Source organism: Pan troglodytes, chromosome 9 (assembly GCF_028858775.2).
Source record: "Pan troglodytes isolate AG18354 chromosome 9, NHGRI_mPanTro3-v2.0_pri, whole genome shotgun sequence".
Taxonomy (NCBI): domain Eukaryota; kingdom Metazoa; phylum Chordata; class Mammalia; order Primates; family Hominidae; genus Pan; species Pan troglodytes.
Window position 1 is genome coordinate 85,243,589 of NC_072407.2, and position 24,801 is coordinate 85,268,389.

The 24,801-nt window shown below is 39.3% G+C and overlaps 1 protein-coding gene across 9 annotated transcripts in view; it reads left to right on the forward strand.

Annotated features, from left to right (window-relative positions):
- The window catches only part of ANKRD42 (ankyrin repeat domain 42), a 69,031-nt gene that overhangs the window by 22,386 nt on the left and 21,844 nt on the right, over nucleotides 1-24,801 (forward strand). For 7 of the 9 annotated variants that reach the window (XR_008537804.2, XM_009423642.4, NM_001280033.1 and 4 more), the window contains 4 exon segments: nucleotides 8,570-8,770; nucleotides 11,445-11,570; nucleotides 20,093-20,198; nucleotides 24,443-24,618. Coding sequence is in view for 7 of the 9 variants with exons in the window: in XM_009423642.4 (XP_009421917.1) it covers nucleotides 8,570-8,770; nucleotides 11,445-11,570; nucleotides 20,093-20,198; nucleotides 24,443-24,618 (609 nt within the window). In the remaining 2 variants the exon portion in view is untranslated. 9 annotated transcript variants of the gene reach the window in all.

Consider the following 24,801-nt stretch of genomic DNA (forward strand, 5'->3'; position numbering starts at 1 on the left):
TATAGCTATTGTTGTTGTTAGATTTGTCTTTTAGTCTTCATACTGGAGTTATCACACACCACAGTTACATTATTGGAGTATTCTAGGGTTGTCCATGTTTTTAATTTCACCAGTGATTTTTATACCTTCAAATGTTTTCCATTTGCACATTAGTGTTTCTTCTTCCTGATTGAAGAAGTCCCTTTACCATTTCTTATAAGATGGTTCTGGTGATCGTAAATTGTCTCGGCTTTTGTTTGTCTGGGAAAGGCTTTCTGTCTTCTTTATTTATTTTTTGGTGTAAGGCATATTTTAAGCATATATCTTCAATATTATCCATCCAGGACCGAAGTAAGTTCTGATGCAAGAAATGAGTGAGTTTCACAGCTTTCTGAGCCACTACTTGACCCAGGAAGCCCAGCTGGCCCCTCCTCTGAGTACCCCCTCTAAAACAGGACACCCCAACTGCTGTTGGGAACTGGGCGGCAGTCATTCTGGCTACTTCCTGCTGGTTAGGGGCGAAGAAGGGGCCCTGCAGTTGTGGTGTCCTCCAGAGGGGATCTTTTTAGGCCAATCGGAGACCAACAGGTCAATTTGGGGGTCCTCGGTAGAAGCTGTGAGTTGAGCTCATTTGAGGTTCCATTTGTAATACCATTTGTAGCTTGATGGCCTTGATCCTGGAGGAAACAAATTTGACAAGGAGGTTAAAAATGCAAGGCACAAAGGCAAGTAATAGTAGGATGGCTGTCACAGGGCCTAGAAAGGGGAGGAGCCCAGGTATCTATTGGTTAAACATATTCCAGGGTACTGAATGTTCAAGCTCCTTTTTCCTCTCTTAAATGTCTAACAATATCTTGTAATTTTTTGTGAGCTTCAGGCCTTAAGGGATATTGCCTTTGATAAGGAAAAGTGGTAGGGTCTTTTAGCCTGATTTGAATTGGATGGGCATTCTTTGTCATTCCGAATTGTCCTTCTAAGGCCCAGACTTCAGAGTTGATTCCTTCTTCAAGTAGGGGACAACAAATTGGTAATTTGTTCCCTATATTCATGTAGATAATAGCCCCAGCTTTGGCTAATATGTCCCTCCCTAATAAGGGTGTGGGACTTTTGGGCATAACAAGAAAGGCATGTGAAAAGAGCAAAGTCTCCTAATTGCAACCGAGCAGGCGAGAGTAATACCAGGTTACAGGCTGTCCTAAGATTCGTCGGATAGTAACAGACTTTGAGGACAGTCATCCGAGGCAGGAGATTGAAACTGAGAAGGCTGTGCCAGTGTCCAGGAGGAAGTCCACTTCCTGGCCCTCAATGGTCAAACTTACCTGGGGCTCTGTGAGGGTGATGGCATGAGCTGGCACTTGCCCTGGCCACCCTCAGGCCTGTTGCTGAATCATCTGGTTGGGTGCTTCTGGCCCAGAGGGCCTTTGTCCTCTGGGGCAGTGCGCCTTCCAGTGTTTGCCTTGGCATATTGGACATGGGTGAGGAGGCGGTTTGTTTCTGGTTGGACAATCTTTCTTTAAGTATCCTTGCAAACCGCACTGATAACAAGCCCTACTAGGAAATTGGCTTGCTCCTCTTTTGGTTCCCTCTGAGCCACCAGGGTCTACCTGTCTGAGAGCCAAGACTAAGGCTGCAGCCTTTTTCTTATCTTGCTTTTCCCTTTTGGCCTGTTCCTCTTGGTCCCTGTTACAGAACACCGAGGTTGCCAGGTTTAGTAATGCCTCCAGATTTTCTTCTGGGCCTAAGGCAAACTTTCGGAGTTTTCTCCTAATGTCAGCCACTGATTGGGTGATACATTTATCCTTTAGAATAAGTTGGCCTTCCAGGGAATCTGGAGTTAGGGAGGTGTGCTTTCTTAGGGCCTCCCTTAGCTTTTCTAGAAAAGCAGAGGGGTTTTCCTCTTTCTTGCTGTGTAATTGTGGATAACATTGCGTAGTTCATAGGTTTTTCCTAGTCTTCCTCAACCCTTCTAAAATGCAAATTAGCAAATGCCTGTGGCTCTAATCTCCACGATTTGAGTCAGTATCCTAATGAGGGTCTACAGTGGGTACTGCCTGTTGCCCTGTGGGGAATTTTTCCTTTTCCTCCAGGGTCATTCGATCGTTTACCTGGCTGAGATACCATAAATGTCCAAATTGCTGGGCTGCCGCTAAAGCTGCCTCATTTTCAATAGGACTTAAGGTCTGATCAAGGAGCAACATGATGTCCTTCCATGCTAGATCAAAGGACTGCCCTAACCCTTGTAAAACATCTGTATAGTTATAGGGATCATCCGAGAATTTCCCTAAATCTGCCTTTATTTGTTTTAAATCTGAGAGTGAGAAGGGGGCATGCAAGTAAATGGGCCCAAATTCTCCTCCTACTGTTTGTGAGGGACATAGTTTGGGTGCCTGGCTTGCAGAGTTTATGTTCTCTTTCTGGGGTGCCTTTAACACTTCGGTGGGGCTGGATGAAGGAGAGTCAGTGGGGGAGGAGAGTGGGGCTGAGGGAAGAGGCCCTCAGTACGGAGGTAATTGTGGGCCTCTGTCATTTGGGCAAAGCTTGCAGGCTTGGTACAAGGCAGTATTGTCACGAAGGGCAAAGAAAGCCTGTACATAAGGGACTTCACTCCATTTACCTTCCTGTTTACAGAAAAGACTAGTTGTAGAAGGGTGTTACAATTAATACTTCCCTCAGGGGGCCAAGTTTCTCCATTTTGTAAGGAATACTGTGGCCAGGCAGTGGTACAGAAGAAAATTAGCTGCTTCTTTTTTAAGGTTTCAGGGTCAAATTTGTCCCAGTAATTCAGGATACATCTTAAGGGAGTGTCTGGTTTTCAAGGTGTGGTGCTCATCCGGAATTTTAAACACAGGGATGTCTGCACCTCTGGTTAGTCCTGGGACTCGTCTTCCCTAAAGGCATCCCCTAAGGGTCAGGTCCAGTTGTATTCAAAGCTCATGGCCGCTTTTCCTGAGTTTTCCATCTACCGGATTTAACCATGCTTACCAGCGGGATGGAAACGTCCCTTGCCCCTGCCATGTGCCTGTTGACCACTAAGTGGGGCACAAGGACTGTTGAATTTATTGTGGTTCTTCTGCCAATGCGTCTTACCTATTCCAGGGTGGCAAGGCCTGGGTCGGGGGCACCACTGATGCTTGCATGCTAAGGACCAATTTATGTGGTCCTGGCCATAAAACTGTCCTTCAAGGAGAAATCTCTGAATTAGTGACAGGAGGCGTATAGTAAGTTTAAAGGGGGTGGTGGATGTTCTCTAGGCCAGGGCCAAGAGAACAGCTGCTGTACTTTAGCCTCTGTCCCCACTTGCCATCAAGGGAGTAAGCCCCTCTCTCAAGGCGGTACCAGTATCCTGTGTCCCAACTGACTATATTTTCTTCCCTCCAACACCAGTTATTGAATGGTTGAAACAACAATTCAATGGCTTTAAGACCTGTGCCTATGCACCACAGATTGTACTTGAGAGGCCCCAAGGAAGGGGAAAGTTTATCTGGGGAGCAATGGAGGAAATGCCCTAAGACTTCTACTATCCACATGAAAATTACCTGTCTTTAAATTGTCCTGATGTGGGGGACCATACGCTATGGTAGGGAACTGGCCCTTCAAAATGGTCATCAAATGGTGACACTTGCCTAAACCCTGGAGGGCACCATGAACAGGGATCTTCCGGGTGCCACTCCAAGAATTCAAGACTTCTAAATAGGGAGTCTTGATCCTGCCTAGTGGGAATAACCTTGCTTGCAAGATGAGGAAAGAAGTCTAGCCGGCAGACATTAGCATCCAGGAGGCAGGAGTCAGAAGATGTGGCTGTCTCACACTCAGTAACCCATGCAGGGGGAGCCTCTGGTGGGACCATTGTCTCAACCAGGATATCTGGGAGACTAAGACGTCCGCTGAGCACTCCCAGGTGTACTTTGGGACCACCACGGAAAGTGAAAGAGTTGGAACTGGTTCCAGGCCAACTAAAGCTCCCAACCCCGAAGGGTCGGGGGTTGTTAGAGAGCCCTTTTCCAGACAGCCTGACACCTGTGTCTTTAGTCTGGCGGCTGTGCTAATTGCCTTTAAGTGGCTGACAGGTGCCCAGTTTAGCCTCTGAATTCTAAGGAAGGACAGGACAGAATAGCAAGTGAAAGAGGTCTGATTGTATTCACCACGTGACGATCTAGATGCCTTTCCTGGACACTCCTGGCAGGCTCGCCAAAATGTAATGCCTAAGGTTCTTACCTAGCCATGCCAAAGAATTGGTGTGGTGGCTGACCGCGGTGAGTCACGGACTTATAGAAAAAGCTATAGGCTTTATTGAGCAGAGTGAAAGTACAAAGCTTCCACAGCGTGGAAGGGGTCCCGAATGGGTAGCCCTTCTGTCTTCTTTATAGTTGAAGAAGCTTTGCTGGATTCTTGGATGGCAGGGTTTTGTTTTGTCTTGTTTTGTTTCCTTTCAGCACTTTGAAAATGTCTTGTTCCTTCCTAGCCTGTGTGGTTTTTCTTGAGAAGTTTTTTTTGCCAGACAAACTGGGGCACCTTTATATGTTATTCGTTTCTTTATTGTTTCTGCTTTTAAGATCCTTCCTTTGTCTTTGACCTTTGAGAGTTTGATTATTATATGCCTTGGGTGGTCTTACTACGGTTGAATCTGTTTGGTGTTCTGAGACCTTACTATTTCTGGATATTTATATTTATCTCAAGTTTTGGAAAGTTTTCTGTTATTATTTCTTTGGATAAGCTTTCTACCACTTGTTCTTGCTCACTTTCTCTTGAACACCAGTAATTCTTAGATTTGGTCTTTTGAGATAATTTTCTATTTCTTGTAGGTGATTTTCATTTCTTTCCATTTTTTTTTCTCCTATGACTGGGTATTTTCAAATAGCCTATTTTTGAGCTCACTGATTCTTTCCTCTGCCTGATCCATTCTGTTATTGAGAGCCTCTAATGAATTTGTTAGTTTGGCAAATATGTTTCTCAATTTTAAGATTTCTGTTTGATTTTAAAAATTATTTAAAATATTTTTGTTAAATTTCTGTGATCAATTTCTGAATTGTTCTTCTAGGTTTCTTTGAGATCACTAAGTTTCCTTAAAACTGCTATTTTGAATTCTTTGAGAACTCACATATTGCCATCTTGTTAGAGTCAGTCAGTAGTTTATTGCTTTGTCTGTTTGGGTAGGTTTTGTTTCCCTGTTTGCTATGATTTCTTATGGATGTACATCTATGTCTTTGCATTGAGGGATTAGTTTTTCCAGTCTTCTCTGGCTGGCTTCTTTTGGTTTTTATGGGGTATGTTTGTATAGAGATTCTTTGTAATTTTCTTGTTGATTTTCTTTCTTTTTCCAGGTAGGTCTCTGCCTCCTTTTTGGCCCTAAATGGCACCTTATGCTCAGGTTTGCCTTGACTCTAGTAAATAAGCCATCAGAGTGTAGCCCATTCCAAATTGGGGAGGTCCTAAATGGGATATTTCAGCAGTATGGGAACGCTTGCTAGCAGTTTGTGCCCAGGGGACCTGTGGAAAGAACCTTAGTATGGTGATGCTGAACAGCCACTCTGATTTGGTGTCTCCTTTGGCTTAGTTACAGAGCAGAGTTTCCAGGACTGAGGATGGTAGTCCTACCTCTCCCCTTTGTCTCTGGCTGTCCTTAGGGATATATTTGTCTTCAGGCACTCCCAGTGCTTCCTGTGGCTTGAGACAGGGACAGGTCTTCTGCCAGGGAGCCCAAGATGATAGGGAAGCTGCTTGTTTACTTTGATTTCACTTTTTCCAGTATAAAAACTGTGAGTTGGGAGAAATTTCCATGAACTTTGTGCTGGGCAGAATTGAGGGAGACATGTCTTGGATATGGAAGTCCAATTCTCTTACTGTCTGCTCAGAGTTTTTTCACTTGACTGTGGCCCCAGGACCTGTCTCATCCTCATATTTGAATTCTGGGCTAGTGATAATCTCAGTGCTGTATATTTGTTTTTGTTTTCTTTGATAGAGCGTGAAACTAGCTTGCTTCTTCAGGGCCATTTTGGAACTAGAAACCCTCTCAAAAATTTTTATTAATTTTGACATACATTTATTGAGCACATACTATGTGTTAGTTATTTGGGGTGCTGGAGATATTACAGCAAATAAAAGACAAAGTCCTGCCTACATGTGGTGCTGAGGGGAGAGACAGGTAATCATCTAAATAAATGAGCAAAATATATATTATATAGGGATATGTGTTTAGATAAATGTAAAGTAGGAAAGGAGAGTAGAGAGTATTAGAGGGCATGAAATTTGAAATAAGTCCTCAAGAAAGCCTTCACTGAGGAAGTGACAATTGGATAAACACCTGAAGGAGTTGAGGAAGCAGATTTTGTGGATATCCTGGAGGAAGAACATTTCAGGTAGAGGTAACAGCAAGTGTAAATCTCCTGAGGGAGGGATGTGCGTGGTGTGTATGAGTAATAGTAAGTCAGTAAGTTCCAACAGAAGTGAGGGGGTGAGTATTAGATGTTATGGTTGGAGAAGTAAGAGGAGCCATTAGAGGGTTTGTTTGTTTTTTCTTTCCTTCTTTCCTGTCTTTCTCATTGTGTTGCCCAGTCTGGACTCAAACTTCTGGGCTCAAGCAAACCTTCTGCCTCAGCCTCTTGAATACCTAGGACTATATGCATGTGCCACCACGCCCAGCTTTATTGGAGTGTTTTGATCACAGGAGTGACATGATCTGACCCATGTTTAAAGGGATCATTTTGGGCTGGGCATGGTGGCCCATGCTTGTAGTCCCAGTAGTTTGGGAGGCCAAGGGCGGGTGCATTGCTTGAGGCCAGGAGTTTGAGACCAGCCTGGCCAACATGGTGAAACCCGTCTCTACTAAAAATACAAAAAATTGCTGGGCGTAGTGACACACACCTGTAATCCCAGCTACTTGGGAGGCTGAGGCACCAGAATCGCTTGAACCCGGGAGGTGGAGGTTTCAGTGAGCCAAGATTGCGCCACTGCACTCCAGCCTGTGCAACAGAGCAAGACCCTGTCTCAAAACAAAAATAAAAGGATCATTTTGCGGTTGTGTTTATAATAGACTGCAGTTGAGGGTGCGGTAGTGGCATGCGTAAGAAATAGGGAGAGTAGTTGGGAACCTGATGCAATAATTCAGGCTACTATTTCGGTTGGCCAGTATACAGGCAGCAAAGGTAGTGAGAAGTAATCAGGTTCTGTATATATTTTGAAGGAGCCAGTAAAATTTGTTGATGGATTAGATGTGGGGAGTAATGGAAAGGGGAGTCAAGGATGGCTCCAAGGCTTATGGGCCTGAACAATGTGGAGAGAACTTCCATTAACCGAGACGGGGAGATAATATAAGGTAAATGTGTGTGAGGAGGCTAAGGAGCTCAACTTTTGACATATGTTAGAAATGCTTATAAGACTTTTAAGTGTAAATGATGAGTAAGCAGTTAGAGGAATCTGAAGTTTCAGGGGGGCAGGGCCTAGTGTGAGGGGCAGCTGAGGGAGGATAGATTGATATGTGCCAGCAACTTGTCTTATCTGGACTTCTTTTCTGGTACTTCTTGTTTCACCTGAATTATACTGGCCACTTGGACATTACCCTGCCTCTCCATAATCAAGATATGTGAATTGGGCTTATTTCCCAAGCGGTCATTTCTTAAGTGTAAAGACTGTCTTGGTCTTTGTAATCATTGCCTCAAAGCTTGTAACAACTCCAGATTCATTCCTTTTTTTTTTTTTCCATGAAGTTTTAGGTTATGGCTGTCCCTGAGTCTCATCCAATATACTTTCTTTCAGGGATTCCTTAAAATTTCTTGTCTGTTCATGGCATTCTTGTTTTTTTCTTTAGTTTTTTATAGCTTTAAAAAATACCTTTTCTGTTATTTCCTGAAAGGCTATAAATGTTGAAGTCAGTCTATATACCTAGTCTGCATTTCATTCCATTCTTCTTGTTTATAATAAAAAGAATAAATTATTATAGAAAAGTGACAAATGCATAGTGATAAAATATTATAATATTCTTATTTGCAGAGTGACTATTGGTTTATTTCTTCCACTTCTTCCCAAAATATTAAATTTTACTTATTTATTTTACTTACATAATAAGCATTTTATCCTGTAATTATAAACTGCATAATTGGGATTTCACTTTCTAAGATAACTTTCTGGGCCTGCTCTTCGGTGACCCTCATCTGGTCTTTATAGACTCATGGTAAGTGTAACTATTCAACCATTTACTCACTGCTTTGAAGTGACTAGAAGGCTGACTGTGTAAAGAAATGCAAGCTGGGAAAAAGGTCTCTTCTCCGTGTTCCTGTCATTTGGGGCAGGGATAGTCATCTCCCTATGAGGAATAGAGCTAATGTGTTATTTCTTTTTTCAAGTTATTTTAGTTTCAATTTAAAAAATAAATTCTGCCAGGCATGGTAGCTCCTGCCTGTACTCCCAGCTACTTGGGAGGATGAGGTGGGGGGAATCACTTCAGCCCAGGAGTTGGAGGCTATAATGAGCTATGATTGTGCCACTGCACTCCAGCCTGGGTTACAGAGCAAGATCTTGTCTCTAAATACATACATACATACATAAAAATTTTAAAAAATAAAAATTAAATTAATTTTTTTTTCCTTTCCTCTAGTTCACTTAGCAGCCATGGAAGGCCACCTTCACTGTTTCAAATTCCTAGTCAGTAGAATGAGCAGTGCGACGCAAGTTTTAAAAGCTTTCAATGATAATGGAGAAAATGTATTGGATTTGGCCCAGAGGTTCTTCAAGCAGAACATTTTACAGTTTATCCAGGGAGCTGAGTATGAAGGAAAAGACCTAGAGGATCAGGAAAGTAAGTAATTAAGTTATATGTTCTAGCATATAATGTGATGATGATGATGATAATATAATGAGTAGAATCAATGAAATAGGAAAAGATATAAGGCAAATGTTATATACGTTATATGTAAAAATATAAACATGTTTAATATATAACATATTAAAATTTATTACATATCGTTGTCTATACATTCATCTAGATTCTTTACTATGAAATATTTTAGACAAAAATGTGTAGAGGTTGGTTGCAGTGGCACATGCCGGTAATCCCAGAACTTCGGGAGTCTGAGGTGAGTGGATTGCTTGAGCCCAGAAGTTTGAGACCAACTTGGGAAATATAGTAAAACCCTATCTCTACAAAAAATACAGAAATTAGCTGTATGTGGAGGCATGCCTGTAATCCCAGCTACTTGGGAGGCCGAGGTGGGAGGATGGATTGAGCCCAGGAAGTCAAGGCTACAGTGAACCGTGATTGTACCTCTGCACTCCAGCCTGGGTGACAAAATGAGACCCTGTCTCAAAAAAAAAAAAAAAAAAAAGATTAACATAATGAGCAGTGAATCACTAAATTTAAGAATAAAATATAGAGGCCAGATGCGGTGGCTCACGCCTATAATCCCAGCTACTCGGGAGGTTCAGGCAGGAGAATCACCTGAACCTGGGAGGTGGAGGTTGTGGTAAGCTGAGATCATGCAATTGCACTCCATCCTGGGCAGCAAGAGCGAAACTCCATCCTGGAAAAAAAAAAAAAAAAAAAAAAGGAATAAAATATAGAGTTGAAGCCCTTTGGCGCTCTCTCCCTAATACCATTACCTTTTCTTCCTCCTCAAGGGTAAACTATTATTTTAGATTTTTCATTCCATTCTGTGGTTTTATATTTTAGTTATATATATGAGTTGGGGTCTCACTATGTTTCCCAGGCTGGTCTCAAACTCCTGGCCTCAAGTGATCCTCCTGTCCCAGCCTCCCCGCAAAGCACTGGGATTACAGGCATGGGCCACTGCATCCAGCCTGTATTGTTCTTTATGTGCATTATTTGTCATTGTTGTATTGTTATTTTTATTTGTTTCTCCTTCAAATATTTTCCATCTGTTCAATCTGCAGATGTGGAACTTGCAGGTATGGAGGGCCAGCTGTACATCTGTACACATACATATGTACACATACACACACACACACACACACGCACACAACTGGAAGTGTCTAACCTGATCCCTAGCATATAGGTGATGCTTAATAAAATGTCTTTAATGATAGTAACTACATAAACTGAGTCCTTACTAAAAATGCCAGACATGATAGTAAGCACTTGTAAGGATTGCATTGTTTTGTCTTTTTTAAAAATAAGATCTTCTTGATACTTGGTTACCAAAGAATTCATAATTTAACCCTCTCAATGCATCTGAAATGTAGCTATTCTCATTTTTACATATGGAAAGAAACAACCTATAATAGCCAAAGAATATTTTTAAAATAACAAAGTTGGAAGGACTTACACGACTTGATTTTAAGACTTTTACTATAATGCTATGGTAATCAAGGCAGTGTGTAGTAATGGCAAACAGACATACAGATCAGTAAGACAGAATACAATAAAGACCAGCAAGAGTAGGGCATGATGGTGCATCCCTGTAATCCTAGCTACCCGGGAGGCTGAGGTGGGAGGATTGCTTGAGCCCAGGAGTTCAAAGTTACAGTGAGCTGTGACCACACCTCAGTGACAAAGTGCGACCCTGCCTCTAAACAAAACAAAACAAAACAAAACAGTATGACAACTATTTACATAGCATTTCTATTGTATTAGGTATTGTGAGTAACCTAGAGATTATTTAAAGTATATGGGAGGGAGGATGTGCATAGGTTTATATGCAAATATTATACCATTTTATATAAGGGACTTGGGCATCCACAGATTTTGGTATCTTTGGGGGTCCTGGAACCCTTAGGATTCCAAGGGATGACTCTATATGTGTGTGCACATACAGACTTCTTATTTGCTTCTAGTCTATTTTGCTGTTTTCACTATCTTATAAGCAGAGAAGGAGAGGTCTGTGCAACTGCAGGCCATGAGAACAAGTGTGTCTTTATTTATTTATTTTTTTTGAGATGGAATCTCACTCTCGGCTCACTGCAACCTCCACCTCCCAGGTTCAAGTGATTCTCCTGCCTCAGCCTCCTGAGTAGCTGTGATTACAGGCGTGAGCCACCACACCCGGCTAAGTTTTGTATTTTTAGTAGAGACAGGGTTTCACCATGTTGGCCAGGCTGGTCTTGAACTCGTGACCTCAAATGATTCACCCATCTCAGCCTCCCAAAGTGCTGGGATTACAGGCATGAGCCACCACGCCCGGCTTCTAAGTGTGTCTTTATACAAAGGGTTTTAAAGGGTTTTAAATGACCATCCCCTGTGTTTTGTGGTGGTATGAGAGAGAAAGAGAACATGGCTAAAAACTGTCCTGGTACAATACTTCTGGCATGTTTGAAGTCCTGAGGGGAAAAGGAGTAGAATGATTAGTAATAATCTCATTTTATAATTCTCTTTTTACTGGTAGTCATCAACTGAACTCATCCGATTACAACAGCCTTATATTTGAGAAAATATTGAAACCTGAAATATATGACAGCTTAAGACAGGGAAAAGAATAAACTCTTATGTTTATTGAAATGCTGAATTTTTTTATTCATAGCTTTAGCATTTCCAGGTCATGTGGCTGCCTTTAAGGGTGATTTGGGGATGCTTAAGAAATTAGTAGAAGATGGAGTAATCAATATTAATGAGCGTGCTGATAATGGATCAACTCCTATGCATAAAGGTGAGTTATGATTCCTCCTTTCAGTTCGGATACAATAGCTGCTGAGTTATTCATCTTTTAAAGTAATTATTAATCAGAAACACATGAAACATGAAACTTTTTTCTGATACCCTAGCAGATATCAGTCTATCTTGTATGGTATATAGAATGCCTAATTTTCAATTCAAGTGTAATGTTTCTTTTATGATGCCAGATATTCATGCATTATCTTATTCAAGGGTAATTCCAATAAAATTTCTATAGTGACATTGTCATGTTAGTTAAGATGTGAAATGTACTGCTAGAGAAGTTTCTTAGGATAACATTTTTAAAATGACCTATTAATTCATACTAAAATAGAAATCATCCCTCTCTCTTTTTTTTTTAGACCGGGTCTGGTTCTGTCACCCAGGTTGGAGTGCAGGTGGAGACCTCCTGGGCTCAAGTCATCCTCCCAAGCTCAGCCTCCCGAGTAGCTGGGATTATAGGCATGTGCCACCACACCCGGCTAATTTTTTGTCTTTTTAATAGAGATGGGGTTTCACCATGTTGGCCAGGCTGATCTTTAACTCCTGGCCTCAAATGATCCACTCGCCTTGGCCTCCTAAAGTGCAGGATTACAGGCATGAGCCACCATGCCTGGCCTGATGGCAGGTGATTCTTACTAAACTCTTAGATTAAAATGATAGTAGGCTTATTAATATAATCATGTGTTTGAATTGGACTTTATTTCACAAATACTTCTGGCAGTCCTCAGATCATATATTATGTTCCCATTGGTTAGGTTTTTAGCTTACTTTGTTTAATCCATAATGTATCTCAAAGTACAGAATCTAAGTGCTATGTGTACCAATGGTTTTATAAGCAAGGGAAATGAGAAGAGATGGGATGCAAAGGATGTTTTCTCCTACACAGAGAGAGGTCCACAGATTGGTGAGCTCTGTGCCCTAGATTTGGAGTGTCTCACTCCATCCATTTCTGCTGGCCATCCAGGAGTTAAACTCTCTACTGTGAGATATGTGAATGGGGAGGAGGCTGAACATGTACCTAAAGTTTTTTTTTTTTTTTTTTTTTTTTAATGTGGTTTCTTGGAGCAAAGCCGCTGTATGAGTTTACTAGGGCTGATATAACAAAATGCTGCAGACTGGATGGCTTAAGCAACATAAATTTATTTTCTCAGAGTTCTGGAGGCTAGAAGTCTGAGATGAAGGTGGCAGCAGGTTTGGTTTTTTTTGAGGCTTCTCTCTTTGGCTTATAGATGACCTGCTGCCTTCTTGCTATACCCTCACATAGTCTTTCCTCTGTGCATGACCATATTTGTGTCCTGATGTCCTCCTCTTGTAAGTAAATTAGTCAAATTGGATTAGGGCCCACCCATATCACCTTATTTTTCTTTAGTTACCACTTTAAAGGCCCTATCTCCAAATACAGTTGGATTCTGAGGTACTGGAGGTTAGGACTTCAACATATGAATTTTGAGGGGAACACAATTCCTCCTATAACACATCCATTTTATAGCCCCCATTTCATATCCTACATATGTTTTTTATTGCTAATGCGCGTGTGTGTGGGTGTCATTTAGACACAGTAGCAAAAGATAGGCTCACTCATGGTGCTCATAGTACATCTTTGTGGGGACAGTAAATTAAGTTTCATTGATGGCTAGTTTTCAGCCTGTCCTAGTCATTTCTTCACCACTTGAACTGAGAGAGAAATGAGGGATCTGGAAGCAGGTTCTAAAGAGACTGTTCTACAACTACAAGGTGTTTTTAATATAGATGTTGGAAGTTGGGAAGGTGAAAGTGATGAGGAGCCAAAAGAGTTTGCTCTTCACCCTCTTTTTGTGAGTCCATCCATCAAGGACTCCTAGGGCTAGGAGTGGATCAGATGGTGTGGTGGAGGGGGATTATAAGTCGCAACAGCTGGAAAAGAGCATTGTTGGGGGACATTTACCTTTTCTTTTTTTCTTTTTAGTTTTTGTGGGTACATAGGTGTATATGTTTATGGGGTATGTGAGATGTTTTGATACAGACATGGAATGTGAAATATTCACATCATGGAGAATGGGGTATCCATCCCCTCAAGCATTTATCCTTTGTGTTATAAACAATCCAGTTACCTTCTTTTAGTTATTTAAAAATGTACAATTAAGTTATTATTGACTATAGTCACCCTGTTGTGCTATCAGATAGTCTCACTCTGTTGCCCAGGCTTGAATGCAATGGGGCGATCATGACTCACCGCAGCCTTGACCTCCTGGGCTCAGGGGATCCTCTCACTTCAGCCTCCTGAGTAGCTGGGACTACAGGCACATGCTACTATGCCTGGCTAATTTTTTGTATTGTTTGTAGAGACAGAGTTTTGCCATGTTGCCCAGGCTGGCCTCGAACTCCTGACTCAAGTGATCCATCCGCCTTGGTCTTCCAAAGTGCTAGGTTTACAGGCATGAGCCACTGCATCCAGTCCCATGCTTTTTATTTTTTGGTACCCTTTAACCATCCCTACCTCCCTCTGACTCCCCTACTACCTTTCCCAACCTCTGGTAACCATCGTTCTACTCTTTGTGTCCATGAGATCAATTGTTTTGATTTTTAGATCCCACAAATAGGTGAGAACATGCAAAGTTTGTCTTTGTGTGCCTGGCTTATTTCACCTAACATGATGATCTCCAGTTCTATCCATGTTGTTGCAAATGACAAGATCTTATTCTTTTTTTTTTTTTGAGACGGAGTCTCACTCGGTCGCCCAGGCTGGAGTGCAGTGGCGCGATCTCTGCTCACCGCAACCTATTTCTCCTGGGTTCAAGCGATTCTCCTGCCTCACCCTCCCGAGTAGCTGGGACTACAGGTGTGTGCCACCATGCCCGGCTAATTTTTTGTATTTTTAGTAGAGACGGGGTTTCACTGTGTTAGCCAGGATGGTCTCATTTTCCTGACCTCGTGATCCGCCCACCTCGGCCTCCCAAAGTGCTGGTATTACAGGTGTGAAACACTGCGCCCAGCTGATCTTATTCTTTTTTATGGCGGATTAGTACTGCATTGTGTATATGTACCACATTTTCTTTACCATTTATCTGTTGGTGGACACTTAGATTGCTTCCACATCTTAGCTATTGTGAACAATGCTGCAGCAAACATAGGAGTGAAGATGTCTCTTTGATATACCCATTTCCTTTCTTTTGGGCATATACCCAGCAGTGGGATAGCTGGATTGTGTGGTAGCTCTATTTTTAGTTTTTTGAGGAACCTCCAAACTGTTCTTCATAGTGGTTGTACAAATTTACATTCTCACCAACAGTGTACGAGGGCTCCCTTTTCTCCACATCCTCACCAGCATTCGTTATTGCCTGTCTTTTGGATGTAAGTCATTTTAACTGGGGGGAGATGATATCTTATTTGTACTTTTGATTTGCATTTATTTGACTATCCATGATGTTGAGTACCTTTTCATATATCTGTTTGCCATTTGTATGTCTTCTTTTGAGAAATGTCTGTTCAGATCTTTTGCCCATTTAAAAATCAGATTATTAGTTTTTCCTATAGAGTTGTTTGAGTTTCTTATGTATTTTGGTTATTAATCCTTTGTCAGGTGGGTAGTTTGCAAATATTTTCTCTCATTCTGTGGGTTGTCTCTTCACTTTGTTTCCTTTGCTGTGCAGAAGCTTTTTAACTTGATGTGATCCCATTTGTCCATGTTTGCTTTGGTTGCCTGTGCTTGTAGGGTATTGCTCAAAACATTTTTGCCCAGACCAATGTTCTGGAGAGTTTCCCCAATGTTTTCTTTTGGTAGTTTCATAGTTTGAGGTCCTAGATTTAAGTCTTTATTCCATTTTGACTCGATTTTTGTATATGGTGAGAGATAGGGGTCTAGTTTTTTTCTTGTGCATATGGATATCCAGTTTTTTCCAGCACCATTTATTGAAGAGACTGTCTTTTACCTAGTGTATGTTCTTGTATGTTCTTAGCATCTTTGTCAAAAATGAGTTCACTGTAGGTGTGTAGATTTGTTTCTGGTCTATTAGTCAGGCATGATGGTGTGTGCCTGTAATCCCAGCTATTGGTCTGTGTGTCTTGTTTTTATGCCAGTATCATGCTGTTTGGTTACTATAGCCCTATAGTATAATTTGAAATCAGGTAATGTGATTCCTTCAGTTTTGTTCTTTTTGCTTAAGATAGCTTTGGCTATTCTGGGTCTTTTGTGGTTCCACATAAATTTTAGCTTTTTTTTTTTGTTTTTTCTATTTCCGTGCAGAATGTCATTGGTATTTAGATAGGGATTGCAATGAATCTGTAGATTGTTTTGAGTAGTATGGACATTTTAACAATATTGATTCTTCCAGTCTATGAACATGGAATATCTTTCCATTTTTTGATGTCCTCTTCAGTTTCTTTCATCAGTGTTTTATAGTTTTCCCTATATAAATCCTTTACTTCTTTGGTTAATTCCTAGGTATTTAATTTTATTTGTGGCTATTATAAATGGGATTACTATTTTGATTTCCTTTTTGGATTGTTCACTGTTGGCATATAGAAATGCTACTGATTTTTGTAAGTTGATTTCGTGTTCTGCAACTTTACTGAATTTGCTTATCAATTCTAATAGGTTTTTTGTGTGGGGTCTTTAGGTTTTTCCAAATATAAGATTATATCATTTGTAAACTAGGATAATTTGACTTCTTCCATTCCAATTTGGATGCCCTTTGTTTCTTTCTCTTGTCTTATTGCTCTAGCTGGGACTTCTAGTACTGTGTTGAATAATAGAGATGAAAGTGGGCATCCTTGTGTTCCAGGTCTTAAAGGAAGTGCTTTCATATTCAGTATTATACTAGCTGTGGGTCTGTCTATATGACTTTTATTATGTTGAGTTTGTCCCTTCTATACCCAGTTTTTGAGGGTTTTTATTAAGAAGAGATGTTGAATTTTGTCAGGTGCTTTTATCAGCATCAATTGAAATGATCATATATGGTTTCTATCCTTCATTCTATTGATATGTATCATATTGATTGATTTGCATATGTTGAATCATCGGTGTATCGCAGGGGTAAATCCCACTTGGTTATGATGAAATGATCTAATGTATTGTTGAATTTGGTTTGCTAGTATTTTGTTGATGATTTTTGCATGAATATTCATCAGAGATATTGGCTTGTAGTTTTATTTTTTGATGTGTCTTTGTCTGATTTTGGAGTCAGGGTACTACTGGCCTTATAGAATGGATTTGGAAGTATTCCCTTCCCTTCTATTTTTCAGAATAGTTTGAGTAGGATTGGTATTAGTTCTCCTTTAAATGTTTGATAGAATTCAGCAATGAAGCCATCGGGTCTGGGGCTTTTTTTTTTTTTTTTTAACTGGGAGACTTTTTATTATGGCTTTGATATCATTACTCATTATTGGTCTGTTCAAGCTTTGGGCTTCTTCCTGGTTCAATCTTGGTAGGTTGTATGTGTCTAGGAATTTATTTCTTCTAGATTTTCCAATTTATTGGTATATAGTTACTCATAGTAGCCACTAATGATCCATTGAATTTCTGCAGTATCAGTTGTAATGTCTCATTTTCATTTCTGATTTTATTTATTTGGATCTTCTCTCTTTTTTTCTTAGTCTGGATAAAGGTTTGTCCATTTTGTTTAACTTTTCAAAAAAAGCCCAGCTGTTTGTTTCATTGATCTTTTGTATTGTTTTCTTCATTTTAATTTCATTTGTTTCTGCTCTGATCTTTATTGTTTCTTTTCTTTTACTAATTTTGTATTTGGCTTGCTCTTGGTTTTCTTGTTAAGATGCATCATTAGATTTTGTTTTGTTTTGTTTTGTTTTGTTTTTGAGATGGAGTCTCACTGTGTCACCCATGCTGGAGTGCAGTGATGCCATCTTGGCTCATTACAACCTCCACCTTCTGGGTTCAAGCAATTCTCCTGACTCAGCCTCCCAAGTGGCTGGGATTACAGGCATGTGCCATCATGCCCAACTGATTTTTGTATTTTTAGTACAGACAAGGTTTTACCATGTTGGCCAGGCTGTTCTCGAACTCTTGACCTCAGGTGATCCACCTGCTTTGGCCTCCCGAAGTGCTGGGATTACAGGCATGAGCCACAGTGCCCGGCCTCATTAGATTTTTTATGTGAAGTTTTTTCTCTTTTTTGATGTAGGCACTTATAACTACAATATTTCCTCTTAGTACTGCTTTTGCTCTATCTCATAGGTTTTTGTATGTTGTGTTTCCATTATCATGTGTTTCAAGAAATTTTTCAACTTCCTTCTTAATTTTTTCATTGATCCTTCAGTCATTCAGAAGTACATTAAGACATTACCCTTTTCTTGGGTACCATCTATATGTTTCTACTGTACTAAAATTGGTCATATAAAAGTTGACATCTGTTTATAATTTAATTCATGTTTCTCACATTTTATCATACTGCTTTTTCCTTTAGTTTTAATTTCATTTAGTAGATAAGCTGTGGTATTTATTATTGAGGCATTCTTTTTAGTTATTTAATAATTGTTTAGAACTATGACTTCTCCTTTTTAAACTTGGTCTTAAATCTTAATTATTTCATTTCTTAAAAATTTCTAACAACTGTATAATTTTTCTTGTTCCTTTTAAAACATTGGTCAAATTAGTCACATATCCTAATCAATATTCAATAAAAATCTTGGGTAAAATTCTCTTATTGCATTTCATTGTAGATACATTACTTAACCTCCCTCCCTCCTGTTTTTAAACGTTTCCCATATGATAAAATGAAATGTTGGGCTAAATTCATTCTGTCTCGTAAAATTCAGCATTATCCATGCTCATAAATATGATTTTTTGACTCTTAATGACAGAAAAGATCAATATGTTGCCATTTTTGTCTAAAGTGGGGTTTTTAATAGAGGTCTGAGAAATCCTGAAGTTTCTGTGTTAGTGGGTTCTGGATAGGCTGTAGGAGAGAGAGAAGCCCCAGACTCTGTGGGAAAGAGAGAAGCCCCAGACTCTGCAGAAGCCAGCTTGTAATTTGGCAGATGGCTCTGAGGCAGAGGACAACAGAACCAGAGTTCTTAGAGACTTGCCAGCTGGGCTGTAGGACTGTAGTGATAGGGTTGTTTAGTCCCTTGATATTCCTCTGTGTCCTCTCTGTTGCCAGTAATGGAGGTGGGTTCGCTTTTTAAAGCACCAAATTAACACCCAAAGTTCCTGCTCTTTGATTTATTTTGCAAGGTCATGTATACATATTCAGCACCAACCATGTGCCTGTACTGTGAGCCAGAATGAGATCTGGACCTTACCGTTAAAGAGTTACACAATTATACCATAAAAGAACTAGAGATTTCTTTTAAGATAGGATGCAATTAATGGCCAAAAATAATTAGGTTCTTAAAATACATGTCATAGGAATTTGGGAATAGGAATTGAGGGATGGAAGAAGTTGCTAAAGATCAAATTATTGAGGAGCTATTCATAGGGATTTGGTAATAATACCTGATGTATATATACTACTTAGTAGAGTGAAAAGCTCTTATCACATTTAATACTTATTGCAGTTTTATAAAGCAGCAGTGTGCTTTGCTTATAAAACAATAGTCTATGTTAAAGATGAGGAAATTGATGTTTAGAGAAGTCAGGTGGCTTGACTGAGGTTAGATATATAGCTAGTAAGAGCAGAGCTAAGATTTCATTTTTTAAAAGTATTCATTCACTCATCAACTCTTTAGACATTGATTGAGGGTCTGTAAGTTGCAGCCACTTGCTGTCTTCTGAGGATATGAAGATTATAGCCCTGTCCTCACATCTTATTGTTTAATAGACCTAAACTCAAGTCTTTCTTTTAAGTCTATTCAGTTTGTTTTCTTCAGCTTCCTTGAGTTTCAAGATGGATGAAGAAGAATAGTTACAGGTTAAATGAGCACATTGTTGAGTGATTGGCTTTAGGTGGGAAGACACATAAGCAGAGTTGTGAAGGTGAAAATAAAGACAGCATGTGTTATGAGGTGAAGATTTGGACAAAGGTGATAAACAGTTTAGGTAATTAAGTGTGGCTTTACAGGCCTATAAATTTTGAGTTGTAAGAATCAGAAGAATACATATATATCATACATCTATCATATAAATATATGCTGAAGCAAGACTTTTTGAAGTCTGTGTAGGTCCTTATGGTTAGAATGTGCTCACATTCTTGTGAAATACAAGATTGGTTAGGAGCTATTTATAGCAGGAGATAAGCACTGGATAGTATTAGAAAAGCCTGGATTCTAGTTTCAAACTACTTTTTACTAGCTGTGTGATTTTAAATAAATACATAAATAACCTTTTTGAGTTTCAGCTTTTATATCCGTGTGTAAAATTATCTGTGTGGGGCCTGAGCACAGTTGATTAAATGTTTGTCTAATGAATCAGTAAGTGAAATAGAGAAAATAATATTTGCCCAATGTACTTTTGCCAGTTACTGCAAGGATCAATACTTAACTAAGTACTCTATAATGGTACTGTCCAAAATTTTAGAAAATTGTTACTAATAACTAACTTTTTTGTGTGTAATTCCTGTTCTTTTTCCTTTTTTTGAACAGCTGCTGGACAAGGCCACATAGAGTGTTTGCAGTGGTTAATTAAAATGGGAGCAGACAGTAATATTACCAACAAAGCAGGGGAGAGACCCAGTGATGTGGCAAAGAGGTATAAATCTCTGTCTTCTTTACTCCTTTCTTTTCTCTTTAAAGTTTTGCATATACTTTTTTGGACTCAAAAATCTCTGAAGTTTTAATGGAATTTTAGAGGACTCAATCAAATACAGATGGAATGACAATTTTCAAGCTGAATTTACAGCTGCCATTATATCAGCTTTTCTTTTTCAAGCAGTAATTCTCAACTGGGAGGTAATATTTTCCCGTTTCCTCATGGGAGGGGTCTTTGGAAATGTTGGGGAAGGTTGTCACAATGACCAGAGACCTTCACCAACTGGAGGTCCGGTCTAGGAATGCTAAATGTTCTGCAGTGCTCAGAACAGTAATTCATGATTTGTCCCATCCAAATGCCTGTAGCATTCCCTGTTAAGAAATGCTGTGTGATAAAAATAAATAGTCAACATTAATAATAGAAAAATAAGTGACTTGGATTTTGAAACATATTTTGCAATTTACATCCGAATTAAATATAGCATGTATTTTTAAACCTAGCCAGCTCATTCAGGTTAGGTTCTCAAGAAATATTTACTCCATCTATTTGTTCATTTGGTTGTTCTTTCATTCAGCTTCCCATATACTTACCATGTTCCAAGTTCTGTGATTAGTGGTAGAAATACAAAGGGGAGAAAACACAGTCACCGCCCTCAAGGAGTTTACAGTATTGTGGAGAGACAAATATGCAAATAAAATTCTTATTAATTCTAATCATTATACTGTATTACATGGTAAGTGTAAGGTACACTAAGAATATAGAAAAAAATCTTTCTGTTTGAAAGTTGTAAGGGAGAAACTTTAATACAGAGGAAGGTAAAAGTTATGAAGGAAACTGCATGGGGACAGAATTTAGATAGAGGTCAAAGAAAAAAACTTTTCTTTTGAGGAAGCAACATTTCTGTTGACACTTGTAAGCATAAGTGTAAATGTAAGGAGGAGTTGTAAGACAACACCTTATATGTTTGAAGAACTGCATGTGGATTAGAAGGCTGGAATCTAAACTAGGAGTGTGGGCTAACAATGGCAGATGAGTCTTGACAGTATGCTCTGGTCCAATCATTTGCTAAGTTGCCATGCAACTTTTGTTTGTGAGCTCATGTTCCCTAAAATTTTGCTTATGGAATTTCTTTGATGCCTTGGAGTGTGGTTTTGTTGTACCATGTACCTGGGATCATTATCAGCTCAAGTCTATTTTATTGGTTTAAAATGGCTTTATCAAGGTATAATTGACACACAATAAAATGCATATATTTGTACGGTACAACTGATGAGTTTTGATGTATGCGTATCCTGTGAAACCATTGCCACAATTAAGATAGTGAACATATTCATCACCCTCAAAGTCTCCTGCCACTTTATAGCCTCTCTCCCTTTGACTGCTCCCCAGTGTGCCCAAGTAAACGCTGATCTGCTTCCTGTCACTGTAGATTAGTTTGCATTTTCTTTATATAAATGGAATCATACAATATATATTTATGTCTGGCTTCTTTCACTCAACATAATTATTTTGAGATTCATCTGTGTGTATTAGCTGTTCATTTCCTTCTTACAGCTGAGTAGAATTCCATAGTATTCCATAATTCAATTATCCACTCACAGGTTGAAGGACATCTTGATTGTAGTTCATTTTCTTCTAACAGCTGAGTAGAATTCCATAGCATTCCATAATTCGATTATCCACTCACAGGTTGAAGGGCATCTTGATTGTATCATTTTTTGGTGGTTATGAATAAAGCTGCTGTAAACATTACTATACAGGTTTTTGTGTTAACATGTTTTCAATTCTTTGGTAAGTCTATGAGTAGGATTGTTGGGCCATATGCCAAGTGTATGTTTAACTTTATAAGAAACTGCCGAAGTGCCTTCCAAAGTGGCCATACAGATTTGCATTTCTAGGGGCTGGGTGCAGTGGCTCACACCTGTAATCCCAGCATTTTGGGAGGCCAAGGCAGTGGATCACTTGAGGTGAAGAGTTCGAGACCAGTCTGGCCAACATGGTGAAACCCTGTCTCTACTAAAAAGGAAAAGTTCAGGCCGGGCATGGTGGCTCATGCCTGTAATCCCAGCACTTTGGGAGGCCAAGGCGGGCGGATCACCTGAGATCAGGAGTTTGAGATCAGGCTGACCAACATGGAGAAACCCTGTGTCTACTAAAAATACAAAATTAGCCAAGCGTGGTGGTGCTTGCCTGTAATCCCAGCTACTCAGGAGGTTGAGGCAGGAGAATTCCTTGAACCTGGGAGGTGGAGGTTGCTGTGAGCCGAGATTGTACCATTGCACTCCAGTCTGGACAACTAGAGCGAAACTCTGTCTCCGAAAAAAAAAAAAAAAATCAAAAAATTAGCCTGGTGTAGTGGCGTGCACCTGTAGTCCCAGCTACTACTTGGGAGACTGAGGCAGGAGAATTGCTTGAAGCTGGTAGGCAGAGGTTGTGGTGAGCCTAGATCGCACCACAGCACTCCAACCTAGGCGACTGAGCTAGACCCTCAAAAAAAAAAAAAAATTTTGCATTTCTGTCAGCAATGGATGTCAATTTCTGTTGTTCTACATTCTCACCATCATTTGGTATTGTCAGGGTCTTTTTTTAATTCTAGTAATGAAATAGGTATGTAGTGGTAGCTCATTGTGGTTTTAATTTGCATTTTCTAATGAAAAATGATTTTGAGCATCTTTTAAATATACATACTTGCCATCTGTATATTTTCTTTGATGAAGTGATTATTCAGATCTTTTGCCCACTTTAAAAAATTGAATTATTTTCTTGATGTTGAGTTTTAAAGGTTCTTTGTATATTCTGGATACTAGTTCTTTTTCAGATATATACTTTGCAAAGATTTCCCTTTTTTACCGGTTGTATCTTGTTTTTTCATTCTCTTAATGTCTTTGAAGAGCAAAATTTCTTACTAATTTATCCTTTTATGTATTATGATTTTGGTGTCATATCTAAAGAAGTCTGATTAACACAAAGTCATAAAAATTTTCTTTTATGTTTTCTTTTAGAAGTTAGTGTTAGCTTTTATATTGAGGTCTGTGATCATTTTGAGTTAATTTTTGTATATGATATGAAGTATGAGTCCAAGTTCTTTTTTTGCATATGGATATCCAGTTCTAGACTATTTGTTTAAAAGACTATCCTTTCTCCACTGCCTTTGTGCCTTTGTCAGATCAGTTCTTGATGTATGTGTGGGCTTAATTCTGAACTATTTTATCCATTGGTCTATTTGTATATTTTTGTATCAGCATCAAATAGGTGATTGAATACTATGGGTGTATCTGAAGTTTTCCATAATTTCTGGTCCACATTTTTTTCTCATGCACCAAAATGCTTGGTGTGGGTGTAGGGTTATTTTAGAGATAACTTTGAATCTAGCATAAAGTAAGCACTCAGTAAATGACAGCTGTTAAATTACAACCTAGTAGTAGACTTAATGAATTCTATAAACCTTACAACTTCCTGCATATGTTTATTACTATGTCTTTAATGATTTGCAGTATCTGGTAGGAGGTAATGTGTGTGTTTGGTTATGTATGAGAAAATAGGATTTAAGGTTTTTATGTTTAGTGAGTAATTCTTCAAGTTGTAAGAAAATATATTAAAAATTCCAGTTAGCAAAATTGCGGAAAATATGCAGGTTGCATGCAATCACAACAACTCCAAAACCAAGAGTACATTACTGGAACCTTCACAGAGATGCAGGAAAGATTAAGGAGAATTAGAAAACATGAATGGAAAGGTCATTATTTTTTCATTAAATTTCAAAGCCGTACCAAATGCTTTGGCTTGAGGAAGGGTGAAGATAGAGGGGGCTAGAGCTATATTAATAGTTAGCCCTAAAACTGGAATGAAAATGAATTCTATAATCTAAATTAGGCCAAGAAAAGGCAATAACTGTAGGTAATCAAGGAGGGTGGTTCTGGGCCTTCTATTCAGTTGAGCAGCTCTGCTTGAGAGCATACTACATATTCCTTTGGTATTGGATCTCCATTCCCAGTGTATTTTTGCCAATAAAAATTATGGAATCAGGGTTTAATATGAATAATTGTCCGTAGTGCCAAGTAACTGAGTTTCTTACATAGTTGAATATATGTCAGATTGTCACTGACCTTCAGATTTTGGCTCCTTGGCTGGTGAGTGGATTGATGGCAGGGTGTACAGAGTGTAATCCCCTAAGTTAAGTGCAAGCTGCAGTTTCAGTTTGAAGAAGATTGTGGATCTGGTTAGTTATTGATTCTTTTCTACAGGTTTGCCCATTTGGCAGCAGTGAAGCTGTTAGAGGAGCTACAGAAATATGATATAGATGATGAAAATGAAATTGATGAAAATGATGTGAAATATTTTATAAGACATGGTGTTGAGGGAAGCACTGATGCCAAGGATGATTTATGTCTGAGTGACTTGGATAAAACAGATGCCAGAAGTAAGTATGCTGCCTCTGTTGTGATTTATCCTTTCAGAAATACCACAGCCACTTTTTACCACAAATTTGGAAACTATTCTAAAGACAAATACTGCCTACAAAGTAAAATAATTTGATATTTTTGGAGGAACCAGAACTAATATAAGTTTTTGTACTAGGGTTGTTGAACATATAAAAAGTATA